The sequence below is a fragment of the Chiloscyllium plagiosum genome, unplaced genomic scaffold (genome assembly GCF_037043375.1).
Source record: "Chiloscyllium plagiosum isolate Xiang-an unplaced genomic scaffold, Cpla_swu_hap1 HiC_scaffold_14, whole genome shotgun sequence".
Classification (NCBI taxonomy): Eukaryota; Metazoa; Chordata; class Chondrichthyes; order Orectolobiformes; family Hemiscylliidae; genus Chiloscyllium; species Chiloscyllium plagiosum.
The window spans coordinates 36,752,250-36,771,902 of NW_028270152.1; the positions used below are offsets into that span (position 1 = coordinate 36,752,250).

The following is a 19,653-nucleotide window of genomic DNA, read 5'->3' on the forward strand; positions in this document are numbered from 1 at the left end:
AATAAATGCTGGTCTAGTTAGTTTGCCCACATGCCAGAAAATAATAGATCTTTTTTCCAAAACTTGAAATAAATCGATGAAATTTACTTATGATAATGTATTTTCAAAGAATTCAAGGCTAATAATTACCTTGCCTCGTAATGATCCTTTTTAGTCCCATATTATTTTGATAAATTTGTGCTGCACACTCTCCAAAATCATTAAATGCAAAAAAGGCCTTCAGAGGTCCTTTTGGGGCAGTGATAGAAGCCCTACTCTGTGCCAGAAAATTCTTGTTCAAGCCTCACCTGCTCCAGAGGTGTTTCAAAATATTTCTTTTCAGGTTAATTCCAAATACTTTTTCTTAAATCCTTCTTGATGTATGATGCTCAGACTTACAGCACTCCAGAAGAGGTCTAATTAGAGCATTGGGCTACTGTAAAATAATTTCTACTCTTTTTACTTATTCCAGCCTTCTCAAATTAAAGTCCGATGTTTTATTAACTTTTAAATTTACCTTTTGTCTCTCGAACATTATTGCAAAGTTTAAGAGATTTTGCTAGTGCAGCGTTTTCTACAGAAGGGAAGATACCATCAGTATGAAATCTTCCAAACAGGGTAAATTTCATCAAACACAGTAAACACAGAGGTGTAGACATCAAAGGGGCTGCAATGAGCACTCCTCAGGCATGGGAAAGTGTGTTGATTCATTCCAAAGATCCTGTTCATTTTCCAAACAGCTCAGCTCAGAGGATTTCAGTTAGCAAACACAAATATGAGTAGAGGAGTTGGGAAGGAAAATAATAGATTAATTAACAACTGTTGCAAAGATTCATGAAAGCATAAGTATCAAATGAAATAAAGAAAGGAATTTTAAAAAGTGCCTCCAAATGACCTAAACAATGTAAAGGTTACTGCCTGAGTTGGATAGAAGCCACTGATACCCACCAGAATGGTAAATGCAGTCCAGTCCATCACGAAAACCAGCCTTCCTTCTACTGACTCCATCTACACTTCCCACTGCCTCAGGAAAGCATCCCACATAATCAAAGACCCCTCCCACCCCAGATGTACTCTTTTCCACCCTCTTCCATCAGGTAGAAGATACCAATGTTTAAGTACACGTACTAATGTGCACCAACCTTTGTAAGGTATGATTTGTCTGGTTAGCATGCAATACACTACTTCTCACTGTGTCTCAGTGCATATGACAATAATAAATCAAATCAATTATTAGACTCATGCTCAAACTAGGCAACAAACTGTTAGATTTTACTGGACATTAATGCTTGGATTGCACCTAAACACAGGAGCAGAAAAGGCATGCTTATTTTAAATGGAGCCCATTGTACTTTGTGACATGACTTTCAGAAAACTAGTGTATTTCCAAAAAATAATTTCTCAATGTTGAAGCTAGAACTGAACTGTCAAATAACTGCTAATATTATTAATGTTAATAACTTAATTAATACCAAATACTTGATTCAAAAATTTGCAAATCAGTAAAATGTAAATTGGCTATCATTAGAATTTCTATAAACTGCTGTGTGACTTTTTTTATTCACAGCATGTGGGCATTGCTGGCTTGGTAAGCATTTATTGGCTGTTCTTAATTGCTCTTGGGAAGGTGATGATGAGCTAACACTTTGAATACAAATGAATGGCTTACTAGACTATTGTAAAGGACACTTACGGTTAACTGCGTTGTTCTTGTCTGGAGTCACATCTAGACTAGTCTGGGTGATGACATTGATGCACCAATAGATTTTTATGACAATCTGTGAGTTTTTCTTTTGAACTGGCCCCAGCTTTTTGTTCCAGATTATTGTTTAATTTTTCTGAAATTACATTCCCCAGCTGATGTAATTTGAACTCATGTTTCCAGATTAATAATGAGGATGCCTGAATTACTAGTCCCATATAATAACCACTATGCTACCGTAGCATACATAAAATATTAAATGCAAATGATTGTCAGTGATAACATGGCCTTGTAAACTATTCACTTGTATTCAAGAGATGGCTCATTATTGCATTCCCAAGGCCAAGTAGAAATGATTACCTGAAAGTTATGACACAAAACACAATAGACTCAAATTAATATCAAATATACCTTGTCTGTACCTGCTTTTAACTGCAATCCAAAAACGCTGTCCTGTAAAATCTTAGGTTGCTGCCTAATTTCAGCACTGCTTAAATTTATACTTTCATACATAGATAGATGACAATATTATATATGAATCTTTGTGAATGATAGTAGCCATTTATTTTAATTGCTGGCTTGTTCTTCATTAAGGTTTGCATGACCTGGATCATCCTGATTTAACACTGATGGAGGAATGGTAAGAGACCATGTGCCATTATTTTCTGCAATAGCATAATTTGCACATCTATGCTTAAATATTTTTGAATAGCACATTGTTGCAAGTTTGAGCTGTAGCCTTAGTTGAAGGATTGTAAAATTTAAAAATGCAATAACTGAGAGGAAGTGTAAATTTGTACAGGTGAGTTCAATGTCAAATCAAGTATGGAAAGAGAAATTTAATTAATACTGAAACAGGGGGTAGAATAGAAAACAAAATAAATATATTGTGAAAATTCTCCAACAATTAAGACCTGAATGAATGAGAGTCAATTGAGATGAATAATTTTCAGTGCCCATGAAGCTGACTGGCAGTAATTAAACTTAGCATATTGAAAGGATACCTCGACTTGAAATGTTAAGACATAAATCTCTGTGATTAGTTTAATTCAGATCAACCATGCATTGAAGCAACTTTACACCATTTCATGTGTTTCATTGATGAGGAAGACAGCAAGATGAAATTAATATTGAAAAGGCTCAACTTCTAAATATCAGGTTTAAGTTCACATTTCTCTGTCACTTAAAATTGCTGGATTTTTTTTGCATAAATAACGACTGCTGTCAATCTTGCTGCTCCTTTGAAAGCAAATTCTGGTTCTTTAGGTTCTGCTAACATTATCTGCAGAAAAAGACTGATACCTGTGGAGTAAATACTTACTTCCCAGATTTTATTCTCCTCCATACCCCAGGGAATTGCAATTAGCTTTTGTAAGCAAAATCAAAAACTGTGCGTCAACAATTCTGCTAAAGTGTAGTCCAAGCTGACTTTAAGCATAAATTAATTTGAAATAGCATCTTCAAGAATAACCATGATTGTCACTAACCTCATCTCATCTGAAGATCTCTCCCCCAACCCTTCCCAAAGCCTGCTACCTCCCCCACACTAAGAGAAAGTGAGGAGTGCAGATGCTGGAGATCAGAGTCGTGAGTGTGGTGCTGGAAAGACACAGCATGTTAGGAATATGAAGGGCTTATGCCCGAAACGTTGATTCTCCCGCTCCGTGGATGCTGCCTGACCTACTGTGTCCTTCCAGCACCACAGTCTGGACCCAACTCCCCCACACCCCTTAGCTTCCCACCTCAGTTGCTGAACTCTGTACAGCCAACTTCTACCTTTTTTTTCAAAATTCACAATGAGGACTGTCCTGGCAGACCCAATGTTTCAGCCTGTTCCTGCACCAAGGAACTTACTTCTACCTTGACTCAATCTTTTTCTCCCGTTGTTCAGTCTCTTCCCACTTAAATCCAAGATTCCTCTGACAGTTTACATCAGTTTCAAAATTTCCAATTTGTTGGCATCAGTGACCTCCTCTTCCCATGGACCTGCAATACCTCCAGACATCCATCTTCCTTCAGGATGGTCTGACGACTCTCCGCTTCTTCCTTGAATGTCTCCATCCACCATCACCCTCCTCCACCTGGCTGAACTGGTTCACACTTTTACTTTTAATTCCTCCCACTTTCTTCAGGTCAAAGGCCATGGGCCCCGGTTATGCCTGTCTCTTTGTGGCATACATGGACATTCCTTGTTCCAACTCTCTCGGGTCCCTCCCACAACTTTTTCTCCAGCATATTGATGACATAATTGGTGCTGCTTCCCTTTCTCATCTGGAATTGGAAAAATTCATTAATTTTTTTTCCAATTTTCCATCTTTCTCTCACATTGACCTGGTCCACTTCTGACTCCTCTCTTCCTTTGACATCGCTGTTTCTATTTCTGGGGATAGGCTGGGCACTGATCTTCAGTACAAACCCTCCAATTCCCAGTTATCTCAACTACACATCCTCACACCCTGCTTCCATTCTCCCAGTTTCTTTCGCATCTGTTCTGATGATGCTGACTTCCACAGAGGAGACTCAGAAATACCCACATGTTTCCTTAGCTGAGGATTCCTTGCTAACGTGGTTGACAGAGCCTTGAGCCATGTTCAAACATTTTCCCACATTTCCGCCCTCGACCCTTCCCCTGCCTTCCACAGTAATAGGCTCCCCTTGGTCCTCATATAGGCTCATTCCTGAAGAAGGGCTTATGCCCGAAACGTTGATTCTCCTGTTCCTTGGATGCTGCGTGACCTGATGCGCTTTTCCAGCAACACATTTTCAGCTCTGATCTCCAGCATCTGCAGTCCTCACTTTCTCCTCATATAGAACCCCACCAAAGGATCATAAGCCACCATTTCTGCCACCTCCAGTAGGATGCCACTACCAGACACATATTCTCCTCCCTCCCTTGTCAGCATTCCACGGAACTCATAAACACCTTGATCCACTCTCCTCTCCCAATACCCCTTCACCCACCCCATGACAACTTCCCATGCATTCGCAGAATGTGTAACAGCTGCCGATATACCTCCTCCCTCCTCACTGTCCAAAGCTCCAGACACACCTTCCAAGTAAAGCAGCAAGTTACCTGCAGTTCATTCAATCTAGTCTACTGTATTTGCTTCGCACAGTGTGGTCTCAGTGTGGAAACGAAACCCAGACTGAGAGATCACTTTGCAAAACATCTCTGCTCCATCTGTAAAAGTGACCCAAAGCTTACAGTTGCCAGCCACTTTAACACGTGCAATGCCAACATTTCTGTCTCAGGCCTGCTGCAGTGGTCCATTGAGGCTCAATGCAAGCTGGAAGAACAACGCCTCACCTTCTGCCTCTGTACTTTACAGCCTTTAGGACTTTAACATTGCATTCAACAATTTTGGAGAGTGAGCACCTTCCTCCATGTTTGTTATCCACTCCCACTGTGAGAAGCAAATACAGTAGACTAGATTGAATGAACTGCAGGTAACTTGCTGCTTTACTAATCTAAGTAAAGCAGCAAGTTACCTGCAGTTCATTCACTCCCCCAAATCCTGTTCTGTACAGGTTGCTCCCAACATTTTCAACTATTCACATTTCCTATTTTCCCCCATTCAACATTTATCTGCCTCTCTCAGCTTATCATCAGCAATCTTTTTATCTGCTTCTCCCTTTCTCTTTCTCACTCTCAGGGTACTATCTCCAGCTATTCAATTCATTCCTTCCCCCAACCCCTGGCATCTGCATAGAAACCACCATTTCCCAACTGCTTTCAGTTCTGATGAAAGGTCACTGGACTCGAAACATTAACTCTTTTTCTCTGCACAGGTGATGCCAGACCTGCTGAGTTTCTCCAGCATTTTCTGTTTTTATTCAAGAACAATGACCACTTTTTATCATGGAGCCAAGCACTGAGAATGGTTCAGACAATCATTATATGCTCTTGACCTGTCCAACTAATAGACAAGTAAAATGTGGATTTTGTGGGGAGGTGGAGACTACTTTTCATTTCTGACAGATTTCAAAATATTGACAGTTCTCAAATCTGTAAAAGATCTCAAAGTGAACACTTCTGTTTAGACTAGGAAACATGAGTCAGATTTATATACAAAGTAAATTAACAACACATCATCTGACAGGAAGATTCTATAACATGGGTCTAAATTCTAAGCAAGGAAGATAATACTGAGAACATATTCTTGGGCTTTGAGATATGCAACCTAACAGAATGTTAACTCTCTGCCTGTCACAGTTTTAAATGTATAGTGGTAACCTGCAGATTTCCAGTCAGGAAAATTAGTTATTTATCCATTATTCTGGAGTACAATAGCCAAGATTTTCTGGTCAAGAGCACCAACCATCTATTACACATAAGTCTGTTCAGAGATTTTTGATGGCTTAAGAACTGGGACTTGCAGTGATCTGAATTTCATTTCAGGTTAGTGCCCTCACCAGGGACCTGAGGCCTATGTAAACAGGGCAAACAACTGTTCAGCTCCTTAAGCCATCAACATGAAGAATCCTTACTGAGGCATGCAGCAAGTATCAATTGGATTAATTATTTCAATGCTAAATCATGTGCAGAAAGTAAACTAACGGAAGGAAGAAAAGATTGAATTAAGAGAAAGAAGAACATAAAATAAACCAAAAGAGAAGATAAAAAAAGATCTATTCCATGTTTTTCTAAGTTAAAAATCACACAACACCAGGTTATAGTCCAACAGGTTTAATTGGAAGCACAAGCTTTCGGAGCGTCACTCCTTCATCAGGTGATAGTGGAGGGCTCAATCCTAACACACAGAATTTATAGCAAAAATTTACAGTGTGATGTAACTGAAATTATACATTGAAAAATTGATTAAGTCTTTCAGCTGTTTGAATACCATGATAGTTTCACTTCTTTTATGTGTAAATCACAAAACCTTGTTTTTAAAAGTTGCATTCTCGGGTTAGCTGTTAACAATGGGTGATAGCTAGACAATATGTTGAAGGTGTTAGCCCTCTGTGTTCTCTGTCTATGCCATGATGTTTAGATTGATTTTAATCTAAAAAGTGAGATAACGGAGTTTTACATGAATTCATGCAGTTTTTGAGCTCAGAATTTTACATGAATGCATGCAGTTTTTGAGCAAAGTACAATGTAACCCTGCAAGTACAAATTCACCCCACAAAATATATGTGTGCATGTGGGTCTTTGTCTGTATGTGTGTCTGTCTGGGTTGGGGGTTGTAAGTGTGAGAAAGTGTATGTGTGTAGTGAGTGTAGAGTGTCTTAAGTCTGTGAGGGTGTGTGTGTGTGTGTGTGTATCGTGCAATGGTGGTCACCTGTAATGTGACATTAACCCACGGTCCCAGATGAGGCCCTCCCTCTGGGTACCGAACTTAGCTATCAGCCTCTGCTCAGCCACTTTTCGCTGCTGCCTGTCCCGAAGTCCGCCTTGGAGGATGGTCACCCGAAGGTCCAAGGTCGAATGTCCTGGACCACTGAAGTGTTCCGCAACTGGGAGGGAACACTCCTGTCTGTTGATTGTTGTGCGGTGCCCATTCATCTGTTGTCGTAGCCTTTACTCGGTTTCCCCAGTGTACCATGCCTCAGGGCATCCTTGCCTGCAACGTATAAGATAGACAACGTTGGCTGAGTCATATGATTACCTGCCATGTACAAGGTGGGAAGTGTCCCCATATGTAAGGGTGGTATCCATGTCCACACTCTGACACGTCTTGCAGCGCCTACCGTGACAGGGTTGTATGGAGTTGTCCTGAGAGCCGGGCAGCTTGCTGCGAACAATGATCTGTTTGAGGTTTGGCGGTTGTTTAAAAGCAAGTAGTGGAGGTGTGGGGAAGGTCTTGGTGAGGTGCTCGTCCTCATTGATAATGTGTTGCAGGTCACGAAGAACATGGCGTAGATAAAAGATATGATCTTTCTCTTGTGTTACAGCTAATGGTGATTCACTCACTTAGCACAAAGCAGTGGAAAAGAGGGTAGTGATCTATACTTGATCAACTGCCTGGTGTGCCATCAATTTGTCACTTTAAAACTAACCTGAACTAATTTGCAGAGCAATAAATCGCTGGGCGCAAAGCAAGGTGGAGAATTTAGACTAGAACACGGATAGGTTTTTTAAAAACTTGTATATAAGCATATTCTGATAAAGAATCCTTGTATAGATTTGATGCTAACTTGATGAAATGGATTTTTTTTGTCTGATTTCAGGAATTATTGTAATATAGGCATACATCCTCAATATCGTAACCTCTTTCAGCTTGAAGCTGTCAAACTATTCCTCACGGGAAAAGAGCCGCATCTACAATGTAAGTCCAAATTTTCTGAGCATTAATATTTTATTCTGCAAGAGAACATAAATATGAAATATAAAAAGAATGCTTTAATTATATATCTATAGGTGACAAAGAATTAATCCAGGAAGTACTTTTTGACGCTGTAGTGACAGCACCTTTAGAAGCTTATTGGACCAGCTTAGCTCTGAACAGATCAGAGTAAGTATACAGCTTTTTTAACTTATTGAAAATAAGAATCGAAACAAAAACCTTTTAATTTGTATTGGTACTTTTCATTATCCTGTTAGTCATTTCAAATTTCTCCTAATTTTAACCTCACTTTCATTGCTTTTTATCCTTATTTAAGCTGTTGTTGCACTGCCATTAGTCTGTTAATCAAATACACTACTGTAACAAGTTTCAGAACAATAAAGTTCCCATACACAGACAGATGAGGTGATGTATGGTTGATATTGTTGTGAGAAATACATAGATGGGGTAATATTAAATATAGACAAATGGGATGCTGCCTACTTGCTGAAGAGCCAGGAGAGTTTATGTCCCTTCCTTTGAAGATGACCCACTGTATTAAGAGTCTCTCTTGCTGGGCAGCTGCAGGCATTCCACAAACTCAGAGACCAGGATTGAGATGCCAATCCTGAAAGCTGCTGGCCAACCAGAAGCCAGCAACAGTAAGGTCCTCGGCAGCACTAGCAGGAGTGATGGCTGTTGCTGGTAGTGTACCCACAAAGGCTGAAGACCACTAAGAGATACTGGCTACAGGTGAGGTATTGTGGGATGGGCATCATGGATTGGGAGTTGCAGGTACCGGGACAACAGCTAAGACAGGAGATGGAACTCAAACAGCTACCCCTCCTCTGATGCTGCATCCCTCTGATAAGGATAGAGCCCCTAAATAGGCTTATCACAGGGAAAGCCCCCAACCACTGTTGGTGGAATGTCTGTGATGATCAGATGAAGCTCTTAGATGGGGACCAAAGTGCAAGCCAAGCCATTTACACAACCATTCCTGATATCTTTCCGTTAGGTAGCAGAAGTTACAGTGGAGGTTAGATTACAAATGGAATGATGATGCAAGTCAAAAGGGGTGGGGGGGGGTGGGGGATAAAATGACTTGTAAAGAAACAAAAGATGTGCCATGGGGAGATGTAATTATAAAAAGATTACCAGCAGCTGTCATCCAAAAACAAAAACAATGATAGCAGAGATTACAATCTGAACTTGTTGAATTCAATGTTGAATCCAGATGACAGTGAAATGCAGAGTCCAAAGATGGCAAGTTATTTCTTGAGCTTACATTCTGCCTTCTTGGAACAGTATAGGAGATTGATTTTGAGAGGTCAGATTAGGAACAGAGCAAAGAATTAAAATTACAGGAAACTGGAAGCCATAGATCATAAGTGCAAACTGAGCAGAGGTGAACAGTAAAAGGGTCAGCTAATCTATATTTGATCTCTCCATTTTGAGGACCTCACATTGTGATCTGCAAAAATAAATGCAGTGACTTGAAAGTGGAAGTAATTTGCTGTTTCATCACCCAGTCACAACTGCATCTTCCAAGTGCCAAGATGTTCTTTTGCAGAACATTACAGAATTATACAAAAATGAAGCACTTTGGAATGATGAATGAAAAAGCAGATTACTTTTTAGGATGTGAAAGACTCATAAATTTTGGTATCTAGAGTATTTTTTGTGTTCCTGCTCAAGTCACAAAAAATTAAATGCAAGTACAACAAGCAGTTAGGAAAGCAAATGGTATTTTAGTCTTTATCACAAGAGGCTTGGTGTATAACAGTGGGGCACTCTTGCTGTAATTATATAAGACTTTAGTAAGACTACACCCAACTTACCATGTATAAGAAAGGACATACTTTCCCGAGACAGGATCCAATGAAGGTCCATGAAATTGATTCCTGGGATGAGGAGAAAGTTATGTTTATTCAAGGCACTTGTTACCAAATTGGTAATAGTGGAGGAGTTTTTTTAGTCATTTGTGGGATGTAGGTTTCACAGCTGGCCACCATTTATTGCCCATCCCTACTTCCCCTTGAGAGAGTCAGAAGTCACATGACACCAGCTAATGGTCCAATAGGTTTATTTGAAATCACCTGATGAAAGGGCATTGCTTCAAAAGCTTATGATTTCAAATAAACCAATTGGACCATAACCTGTTGTAGTGTGACTTCTGGCTTTGTCCACTCCAGTCCAACACCAGCACTTCCACATCATGGATCCCTTTGAGAAGGTGGTGCTGAGCTGTCTTCATGAACCACTGAAGTCCACCTTTTGTGGGTTGTCCCACATGCCTTAAGGGAAGGAAATCCAGGATTTTGACACAGCCACTGTGAAATCCAGCGATAATAATCCCTTTCATTATCAAAGGGATTGTGTTTAGATTCTCCCTTTCTGGAGATGGTTATTGCCTGGCATAAAAAATGACTTGTGGCATGAATATGACTTGCCACTTATTATCCCAAGTGTAAATGTTTTCCAGGTCTTTCTGCATTTTCTGTTTCAGTATCTGAGGCATTGAGAATGCTGCAGAACATTGTGCAATCATCAGCGAATATTCCCACTTCTAACCTTAAGATGGAAGGAAGGTCTTTAGTGAGGTGAATGAAAATATTTGGTTCAAAGACTACATGAGAAACTCTTGGGATGAAAATGGTTGACCTCCAACAATTTTCCTTTGATTGAGTCAAATGAATCTATGTTTTCTGGAGTTCAGAAGGATAAGAATACATCTCATTGATTGATAGAAAATTGTTTGAGAACTTCACAGGATTGAGGCTGCAAGGTTATTTCCCTGACCTGAGTAATCTAACAGCAAAAGATGTAATGATCTGGATTTTGACTTCTGAGATAAATTTAAGTTTACCAGTACTGGACACAGATCAGTGTGGTCACAGCAGCTGCCAAGGTGGCCTACTTAAAAACTCTGGCTGAATTCTCTAGGACTTCAGCATATTTGCTTTTTGAACATTAGCCCTGTAGCCCTCAGTGCTCCCACCCATTTCCCTTGCCCATACACGACAATTCATGCTAACTCATCTTACGCATCTACAACCCACCCCCACTTGGCCTGAAACCCTTATTGCTGTTTCCCCCTCTCCCTCTCCCATTACACCACCCCTACATGTGACCTATTAACCTTCACCCTCAATGCTCTTACCCTCCTCCATGGTTCCTCGGATCAACTTAGTGCCAATTCATCTTCCCACCATGACCCTTTGCCCTACACTCAGTGCCAATTTACATAATATCCACCATAGGCAGGCCAGGCCTCAGGAGTCATGCTGAGATGAAATGAAATAAAGTTCAAAACTTGTATTCATGAAATCCCATTTAATATATTCACTCAATATTTACTTCTTGTTAAAACAATCAATGCATTCAAACGTCCATATTAAAGGTAACTAATCCCTTAATAACTCTTTGAACTGAAAGTGAGGACTGCAGATGCTGGAGATCAGAGCTGAAAATGTGTTGCTAGAAAAGCGCAGCAGGTCAGGCAGCATCCAAGGAACAGGAGAATCAACGTTTCGGGCATAAGCCCTTCTTTGTAACTCTTTGAACTATCAATCAAACTGAATGTACTACCTCCCACTGTTATAGTTTTAGATTTTGAAAAGGACCAAAGCATTAGTAATGCTATAATAACACTTAGAGTTATGCCAATAAATGTCTTCGGAAGCTGCAAGAACAGTTTTTTTTGTTCAGACGCAGATGGTCAATGTGTTTCAATTTTTAGAGGACTGTCCATTGAAACAACATCATAGTTTCATAGCTTTACGGACTTTGTCCACCCTTCAAAAGTATTAAAAACCTTTCCAAGGATTCATAACTTAGGTTGGGATCAGTCTGTTGCTCCAGAAAAACTGGGAGCAGCTTGAAGGCACCACAGAGTTCATGTGGCCTTGTTGTGTTTGGGTTTCCCACTTCTGGGAGTTAGATTATCCCCCATGCCAATTTCTCAACCCGTAAACCTGTAAAAGTTTGGTTCTGTTATAAATGGATCTTAGTGCTAATCATTGTTTTGGAAACACAATTGATTCTTCAACCATCTAGGCCAGTGTCAAGATAAGGTATTAGTTATTTAGAACAAAGTGTGTAAAATCATCATAAAATCTTTACTGCAGAGTGCAGGAGAATCTGGATTATTAAGTATATTCAAGGCTGAGATATATTTTTAATCAGTATCAAAGGGAATCAAGGGTTAATGGGAACAGGTAGGAAAGTTGAGTTGAGGATTCAGACCAGCCATGATCTCATTGAATGGTAGAGCAGACTCAGTGAGCCAAATGGCATATTTCAATTTCTACATCTTCTGGTTAATGACAGGTATTAAACCAACCAGCCTATAGCTTCCTGTTTTCTGTCTCCCTGCTTTCTTGAACAGAGGTGTTACATTTTCATTCCAATGGAACCTTTCTAGAATCTAGGGAAATTTGGAAGATTACAGCCAATTTCTTTAAGAACCTTTTCTGTTGATGAGAGGTCTCCTGGACCTGATAAATCATCAGAGCTGCTAGTTTTGTATTTTTTTCTCACTAGTTGTCATAACTATTCTATGTTTCTCTATTAAATTTCTACATCCAGGGCTTTGTGAATCTTTGGAACTCTCTAGCCTGGATGAATTGTGAATGCTCAGTCATAGCGAATGTGGACTTCCCAAGGATGCTTACATCCCATGAAAAAATAAAAAAAGTTCATACCTGAGATCAATAGATTCTTGGCACAAAGGAGAATGGAGATAGGACATAAAAGTTGAGGCACAATGTTATTGAATGACAGAACTGGCTATCCCATTCTATCCCTATTTTTGTTCAGTGTTTACTTATACTCAATCTTGGCTGTAAAATCACATTAAAACAAATATCATCTTAATGCAGCACCACATTGTAAGATATTGAGACATTTTAATAAATATTTATTAATATATTTCACAAATAAAACTATTAGTATTTTTATATCAAAATCAAATAGTACAAATACAGTTTTTCATTTTCATCATTTTTCTCCATTTTGTCTATTTCATGCTTCATTTGATTTCTTTCAGCTTTCTTTCTATGGTATTATCTTGCAACATATTTATTGAATAGAGAGGGATGGGATAGCAATAGGAGTTCTTCATACTTGCAGTTGTGATATGGATCTTACTTTAGTGTGGATTGATTGTTGTTGTGTTTTAACCGTACTTAATGTTTGGGACATCTTCTTCCAGAAATGCTGACAAAGGTGTTGAAGTTTCTTTTCTGGGAACACGCACAGGCCTAAGCCGTGTCAATCTGTTTGTTGGACAAGAACAACGTACTAATCAGTAAGCTTCATCGTCAATTAATGACATCTTACTTAACAGAGTAGATATTTTGTCTTATTCTGTTACAGTTCATAAATAACTATAAATATTCAAATGCTTCAGTAAGTAAAATTACATAATGATTACATTTCAATAAATCCATGTCATAAGTTTTTATGTTAGTGGAAGGTTTGTAAAGCATTATAATGTCTTATAGTACTTCTCTGTAAAATTTTGCAATCAGTGGAAGAAGGTATTTGTTACAAAGCTGAACATTGGAACTATGGAAATCTTGCATATGGATTCTCACTTCATTGGTTTTTTTTAATTGCAATTACTGAATATAATTTCACAAGTTTACATGGCTTCCTTCCGAACATTGGGAAATAACTCCATAGAGGCCGATATCCTGTCACCAAGTCACCCTTTATTTATGCATGCACAGTACATAGGCTCAGACCAGCTAGCTCAGAGCCAGTTCCCTAGATGAGTGACAATCTCTGAGATTCCTGTTTATCTCTGTCAGGCAGGATTCCCTGATTGGCTCAGGTTAACAACCCCAATCAGGGATCTCATACTCAAATGAGATCCATATGGCCCTTGTTCTAATCGCTACACATTGTTCTTTAAATTCTGTCCCATATATGTCAACCTTTATTCTGTAGTTAAATGATTGTATCCTTAGTAATGTGAGGTTTTTAAAATACCATTAATTATTACAGGTTTAGCTTATTAAATATATCATGAATATGTTGATAATGGCCAGAATTTGTGGGAATGGAGCCATCTTACCTTTCAGCTCCAATTATGTTTAACAATGGCACACCTGAACAACATCTTGGACGTTGGTGGATGATGAGTAACAATTTGTTTCTTTAACCAAGTGATTTGAAGACAAAGTATTAAATAGAGGAATATCAGAGAAGGATATAGGAGCAATTCAGGTCAAATTAGGTCCAGAAAGAGAAACAAGGACTGGGAAAGAAAGATTAAACTGAGAGCAACTTAGAAACAAGGGGAACAGGAAAAGTAAGAAATCTATAAAAGCACATAATATTTAAATATTTAAGAGCAATTTACTACTTGAAGGAAATACTCCACAGTTTCAATTATTCCTTTAGTGGACTGGAGAAACTGACTGACATCACAGAAACATAAATTTCTTCACTAAAACTGCTGGGAGATTTACACATGTATCATGATGTGCAAATTATACTCTGTTAAGTTTGCAGCAAGTTCCCTGTATTTTCAATATTCACTCAAAGAAGACACTAGTGGTGTTGTATTATGGCCTGCAGATGTAAATTCCCCCCTTTATCATGTAACTGGTACAAAAGATCATAGACTTTTAAGTTCAAATTGCATTCAATGCAGTTTGAATATGTGCAGTTTTACATAGGTTTTAAAAGTATTGCACTATAAACAGGCTATACCCACAAAATTGCCCACACCACCAGGGTAAATTAATTATCACTGAGATTTTCCACTACTGGCATTAGTTTGCAGGCCTTTGAAGAGGCTCCAGAAATTAAGCTGGAACTTTCAAGTGCCACAAGACATGAATAGGTAATTGGAAAATTTTTTGATTTTGATTTACTATGGAGCAGGAGTTGGTTTAGCTCAGTTGGCTGGATGGCTCGTTTGAGGTACAGAGTAACGCATGGGTTTAATTCCTGCACTGACTGAGGTTACTATGAAGATTCTCCTTCTCAACCTCTCCCCTCACCTAGCGCATGGTGACCCTCAGGTTAAACCACCACCAGCTGTCTCTCTCTCTCTAATTTAAGAGCAGCGCTATGGTCTCATAAGACTATGGCAACTTTACCTGTACATTGGAGCTGAGTATTTTATCTCAATCCAATGAGAAAATTGTTCTTCAAGTCATTCTGGGTAATTTGAACTTGGATTATTTATAGGCACTGGATTGGCACTGTTTCAAAATGTTATTTTTTGCAGTAATATTTTTTAGCTGCATTAAACAAATAAATAAGAAATATATTCAGCAAAAGTTTTTTTTTAAAAAGTGTTTAAAAATGCTGCCCAACTGTGACGGTTCATGATAGATTGGGTGTATGTTGTTATGCAAGTGAGTTTGAGCAACAATGTAGGGGAAAGAAAGCAGTTTTTAAATGGGCTGAATTTACTAGATTGGGAAATTCGACTCTATGTTATTTACAGCAAGCTATGTCAGTTTTGGTCAGCTGAGGTTGAAATACTTCCACTGTCTATCTGAACTCAAATAGAAGAAAAAATATTTCTGTTTATGCTCTGATATGTTTTAGGATGGTGTGAATGTTAAGGATGTGAGTAATGTTTGAAAGCTTTAGCTCTTGTATTTTTGCAGAAAAGGCCTCCAAAATCTTCAAAATCTGACAGGAGTTAGAAATTTTGCCTCCTGGCCCACCATGAATTCTTTCCATGCATTTAGATACTGCTGGGAAGCTCAGGTACCCCCTGTTCCCAGACAAGCTTTGGAGATCCTATCTCACGAATGTCAATACTTAAAGGTTGAAATCTCTTCAGTCGCGACATGAGCTCTGTGTAGACGAGTAGTAACAAAACCACTTGATATTTGTACAGAGGAAAATGCAAAATACTTCAGGCACTGAGCCACATTTGCTTTCACCTTTACATTTTGTGATAGAAAAGACAGAAGCAATTTTATTGATGGTCACAAATGCAGTGGTGCTTGCTGTTTCGGATTCCCAATACAGAGCGAGTTTTATGTTACAAGGTTACTGCCAGCACGAGTAGTGCTGTTAACACCTTTGTTGTTATTTAAATGAGTTCAGCTATGTAAAAAACATTCTGAACTAAAATGGACAAGGTCATTGCTTCATGTTGTATGAACATCAGCTGTCTTGCTATATGATACAGGGTTGAAGCTAAGGGCACACATAACCACTGCAAAGTTAATTATCCAACTGAAAAGCAGTGACTGTGTGGTAATAGTTTTATTTCTTCTGCATTTCGCACCAAACATGCAGTGCATCCATGTAGAAAAAACAACATCCCCAAATAAAAGATCAACAGCTAAGGCAAGTGCTGGTGAAGAAAATACTAGAAAGGCTAAATTGTATACCCTCAAAATGGGTGGGAGATTTGTGATGTGGAATTAATTTGCACTACTGCCTACCGGTCAGGTCCCATGCTAGTATTGTGCTACTTACTAACTACTGTGATAGCTGGGAGCACCAATTGTGCTGTTAAATGGCTCATTCTTCAGCAAGATGCTCAAAATTGGACGTGGTTGTCACAGCTAGTCTGTAACCCTTAAAGAAGAGATTTGGACTGGAGTAAGTGATGGGTACGGCACCATTTGTGACTTTTGAAATACTGATGCATTCTGCAACAAAACCTGGACAACATTTAAACTTGAGCTGATTGGTAGCAAGTAATACTCATGCCACATATGTGCCAGCCAATAATCATCGCCAACAAAAGATAATTCAAACATTGTCCCTTGACATTCAATTGCATTGCTCTTACTGAATTTCCCACTAACCAAACATCCTGTGGGTTACCATTGACCAGAAATGAATTTGTCCAACAGTGTAAATACTGTGGCTGCAAAAGCAGGTCAGATAGTGGAAATTCTGCGCTGAGCAATTCACCCCCCGACTCCTCAAAATCTGTCCACCCTCTTACATGTCACATTTCAGATGTGTGATGGAATACACCTATTTGCTTGAATGGGCACAGCTCCAACAACATTCAGGAAGTTCAATGCCATCAAAAATGTAACAGCCTTCTTGATTGGACTATGAACATTCACTTCCTCTACCACCAATGAACCATGGCATCAATGTATACCATTAATGAGATTCACAGCAATGACTCACCAGCTCCTTAAACAACACCTTCCAAACCAGTGACCTCTATCACCAAGAAGCAGCTGATACATAGGAATACCACCACCTATGTGGTCCCCTCCAAACCACACATCATCCTGACTTGGAACTATATTGTCAGTCCTTCACTATGTTATAAAGATGCTGGGCAGGCTTATTTCTTGAAGAATTGCAGAGAAAGGAACTTATTTCCATTTTGTGAATATGCCTGGAATATTTTATTTAATAAGGGTCATTAAAATTTCATTGTACACATGGCTGGTAATTTTCTCTCAACCTGCTGAAGCTGTTTTGAATAGTCAGAGTCCTAGAAATATACACCACAGAAACAGACCCTTTGGTCCAACCCGTCCATGCCAACCAGATATCCCACCCCAGTCTAGTCCCACCTGCCAGCACCCGGCCCATATCCCTCCAAATCCTTCCTATTTATATACCCATCCAGATGCCTTTTAAATGTTGTAATTATACTAGCTTCCACCGCTTCTTCTGGCAGCTCATTCCATACATGTACCAACCTCTGCGTGAAAATGTTGCCCCTGAGGTCTCTTTTATATTCTTCCCCTCTCAACCTAAACCTATGCCGTCTACTTCTGAACTTGCCACCCAGGGAAAAGACTTTGTCTATTTATCCTATCCATGCTCCTCATGATTTTATAAACCGCTGTAAGATCACCCCTCAGCCTCCAACGCTCCAGGGAAAACAGCCCCAGCTTATCCAACCTCTCCCTATAGCTCAACATCCTTGTAAATCTTTACTGAACCTTTCCAAGTTTCACAACATCTTTCCGATAGGAAGAGACCAGCATTGTATGCAATATTCCAACAGTGGCCTAACCAATGTCCTGTACAGCCACAACATGACCTCCCAACTTCTGTACTCAATATTCTGACCAATAAAAGAAAGCATACCAAATGCCTTCTTCACTATCCTATCTACCTGCGACTCCACTTTCAAGGAGCTATGAACCTGCACTGCAAGGTCTCTTTGTTCAGCAACACTCACTAGGACCTTCCCATTAAGTGTATAAGTCCTGCTAAGATTTGCTTTGCCAAAATGCAGCACCTAGCATTTATATAAATTAAACTCCATCTGCCACTTCTCAGCCCATTTGCCCACCTGATCAAGATCCCATTGTGATCTGAGGTAACTTCCTTTGCTGTCCACTACACCTCCAATTTTGGTGTCATCTGCAAACTTACTAACTATACCTCTTATGCTCACATCCAAATCATTTATATAAACGATGAAAAGTAGTGGACCCAGCACCCTGATTCTTGTGGCATTCCACTGGTCACATGACTCCAGTCTGAAAAACAACCCTCCACCACCACCCTCTGTCTTCTACCTTTGAGCCAGGTCTATCTCCAAATGGCTAGTTCTCCCTGTATTCCATGAGATCTAACCTTGCTAACCAGCCTCCCATGGGGAACCTTGTTGAATGCCTTACTGAAGTCCATATACATCACATCTACCGCAATGCCCTCATCAATCCTCTTTGTTACTTCTTCAAAAAACTCAGTCTAATGATTGGAGAGGTATTTGTTCTATCTGGTTCAGTAGAAGGAAAACCTGCTAAGAATAAACTTAATTGGAAGAAAGCTTACTACGAACAAACGGCCCAGGTGACCTTTCCAATTTCTGAAAAGAAAAGCTTCCACATTAGTTCAGGAACTCATTTGTTCTCTTGAAGGAGTACTTGAAAACATTTCTCAAGATTATATCTCTCTGCAGGACTTCAGCAACAACTGTGTATGATTACTGATGACCACACATGCCAGAACTTCAGCACAACAAATTTTCAAGCTTTCTGCACTTTATCCTTTGTTTTCAAGAATAATCCATTGGTCAGAAATGTTTCTTTCTCCAGAAAGCCATTTTCCCCTCTTTTCCTGAAGAATGCATTTGTGTTTTAGGATATTTGTTGTGATAAGTATTTGTACTTTTATTTTACTTACTGTGTATGTCAACCAATTAATTGCATCTATATTGAATATGTTTTGTTTAATAATTAACCCTAATTGTATTTATTAAGAAACATGTATTATGGATATTTTTGCATAAAACCTGATATAAATGAGGGACTTAATTGGTTATCTTGTTAACTGGGAAAAAAATGTATTTTCATAAGCTGTTATGAAGCATTGGAGTAATGAGACTAGAATAACAGTGCATTATTCCAGCATTAGTCTTATCAACTGTCACTGGGTCAAACTTTCTCACAGTATTGTAGGTTTACCTACACCATATGGACTGCAGCAGATCAAGAAGGCAGCTTATCACCAATTAGGAATGGGCAATAAATTCTGGCCTCACCAGCAATGAATAAATAAGGAAAAGATTCTCCATCTGATTGTGACCTACGAAAGATACAACAATTGCAAACAGATTACAAGATTTTCTGTTGATGCACTGGAGGCCTTGGTCAAGCATGAGAGGTTTATAACATCCATGGACTGTCAGGTGACCTCCTGACAATTTGCCAGAAGGCAAGTCACCCAGACAACCAGTCAAAGTGAGGACTGCACATGCTGGACAACCAGTTAACAGTAGGAGTTAAG

The 19,653-nt window shown here is 39.2% G+C and overlaps 1 protein-coding gene across 3 annotated transcripts in view; it reads left to right on the forward strand.

The window, feature by feature from the left end:
- cacna2d3a (calcium voltage-gated channel auxiliary subunit alpha2delta 3a) overlaps positions 1-19,653 on the forward strand; it is a 953,727-nt gene that overhangs the window by 695,618 nt on the left and 238,456 nt on the right. For all 3 annotated transcript variants that reach the window (XM_087994307.1, XM_087994306.1, XM_087994308.1), the window contains 4 exons: positions 2,276-2,321; positions 7,856-7,953; positions 8,046-8,139; positions 13,166-13,261. In XM_087994307.1, coding sequence (XP_087850433.1) covers positions 2,276-2,321; positions 7,856-7,953; positions 8,046-8,139; positions 13,166-13,261 — 334 coding nt within the window. The remainder of the gene's footprint in view (positions 1-2,275; positions 2,322-7,855; positions 7,954-8,045; positions 8,140-13,165; positions 13,262-19,653) is intronic.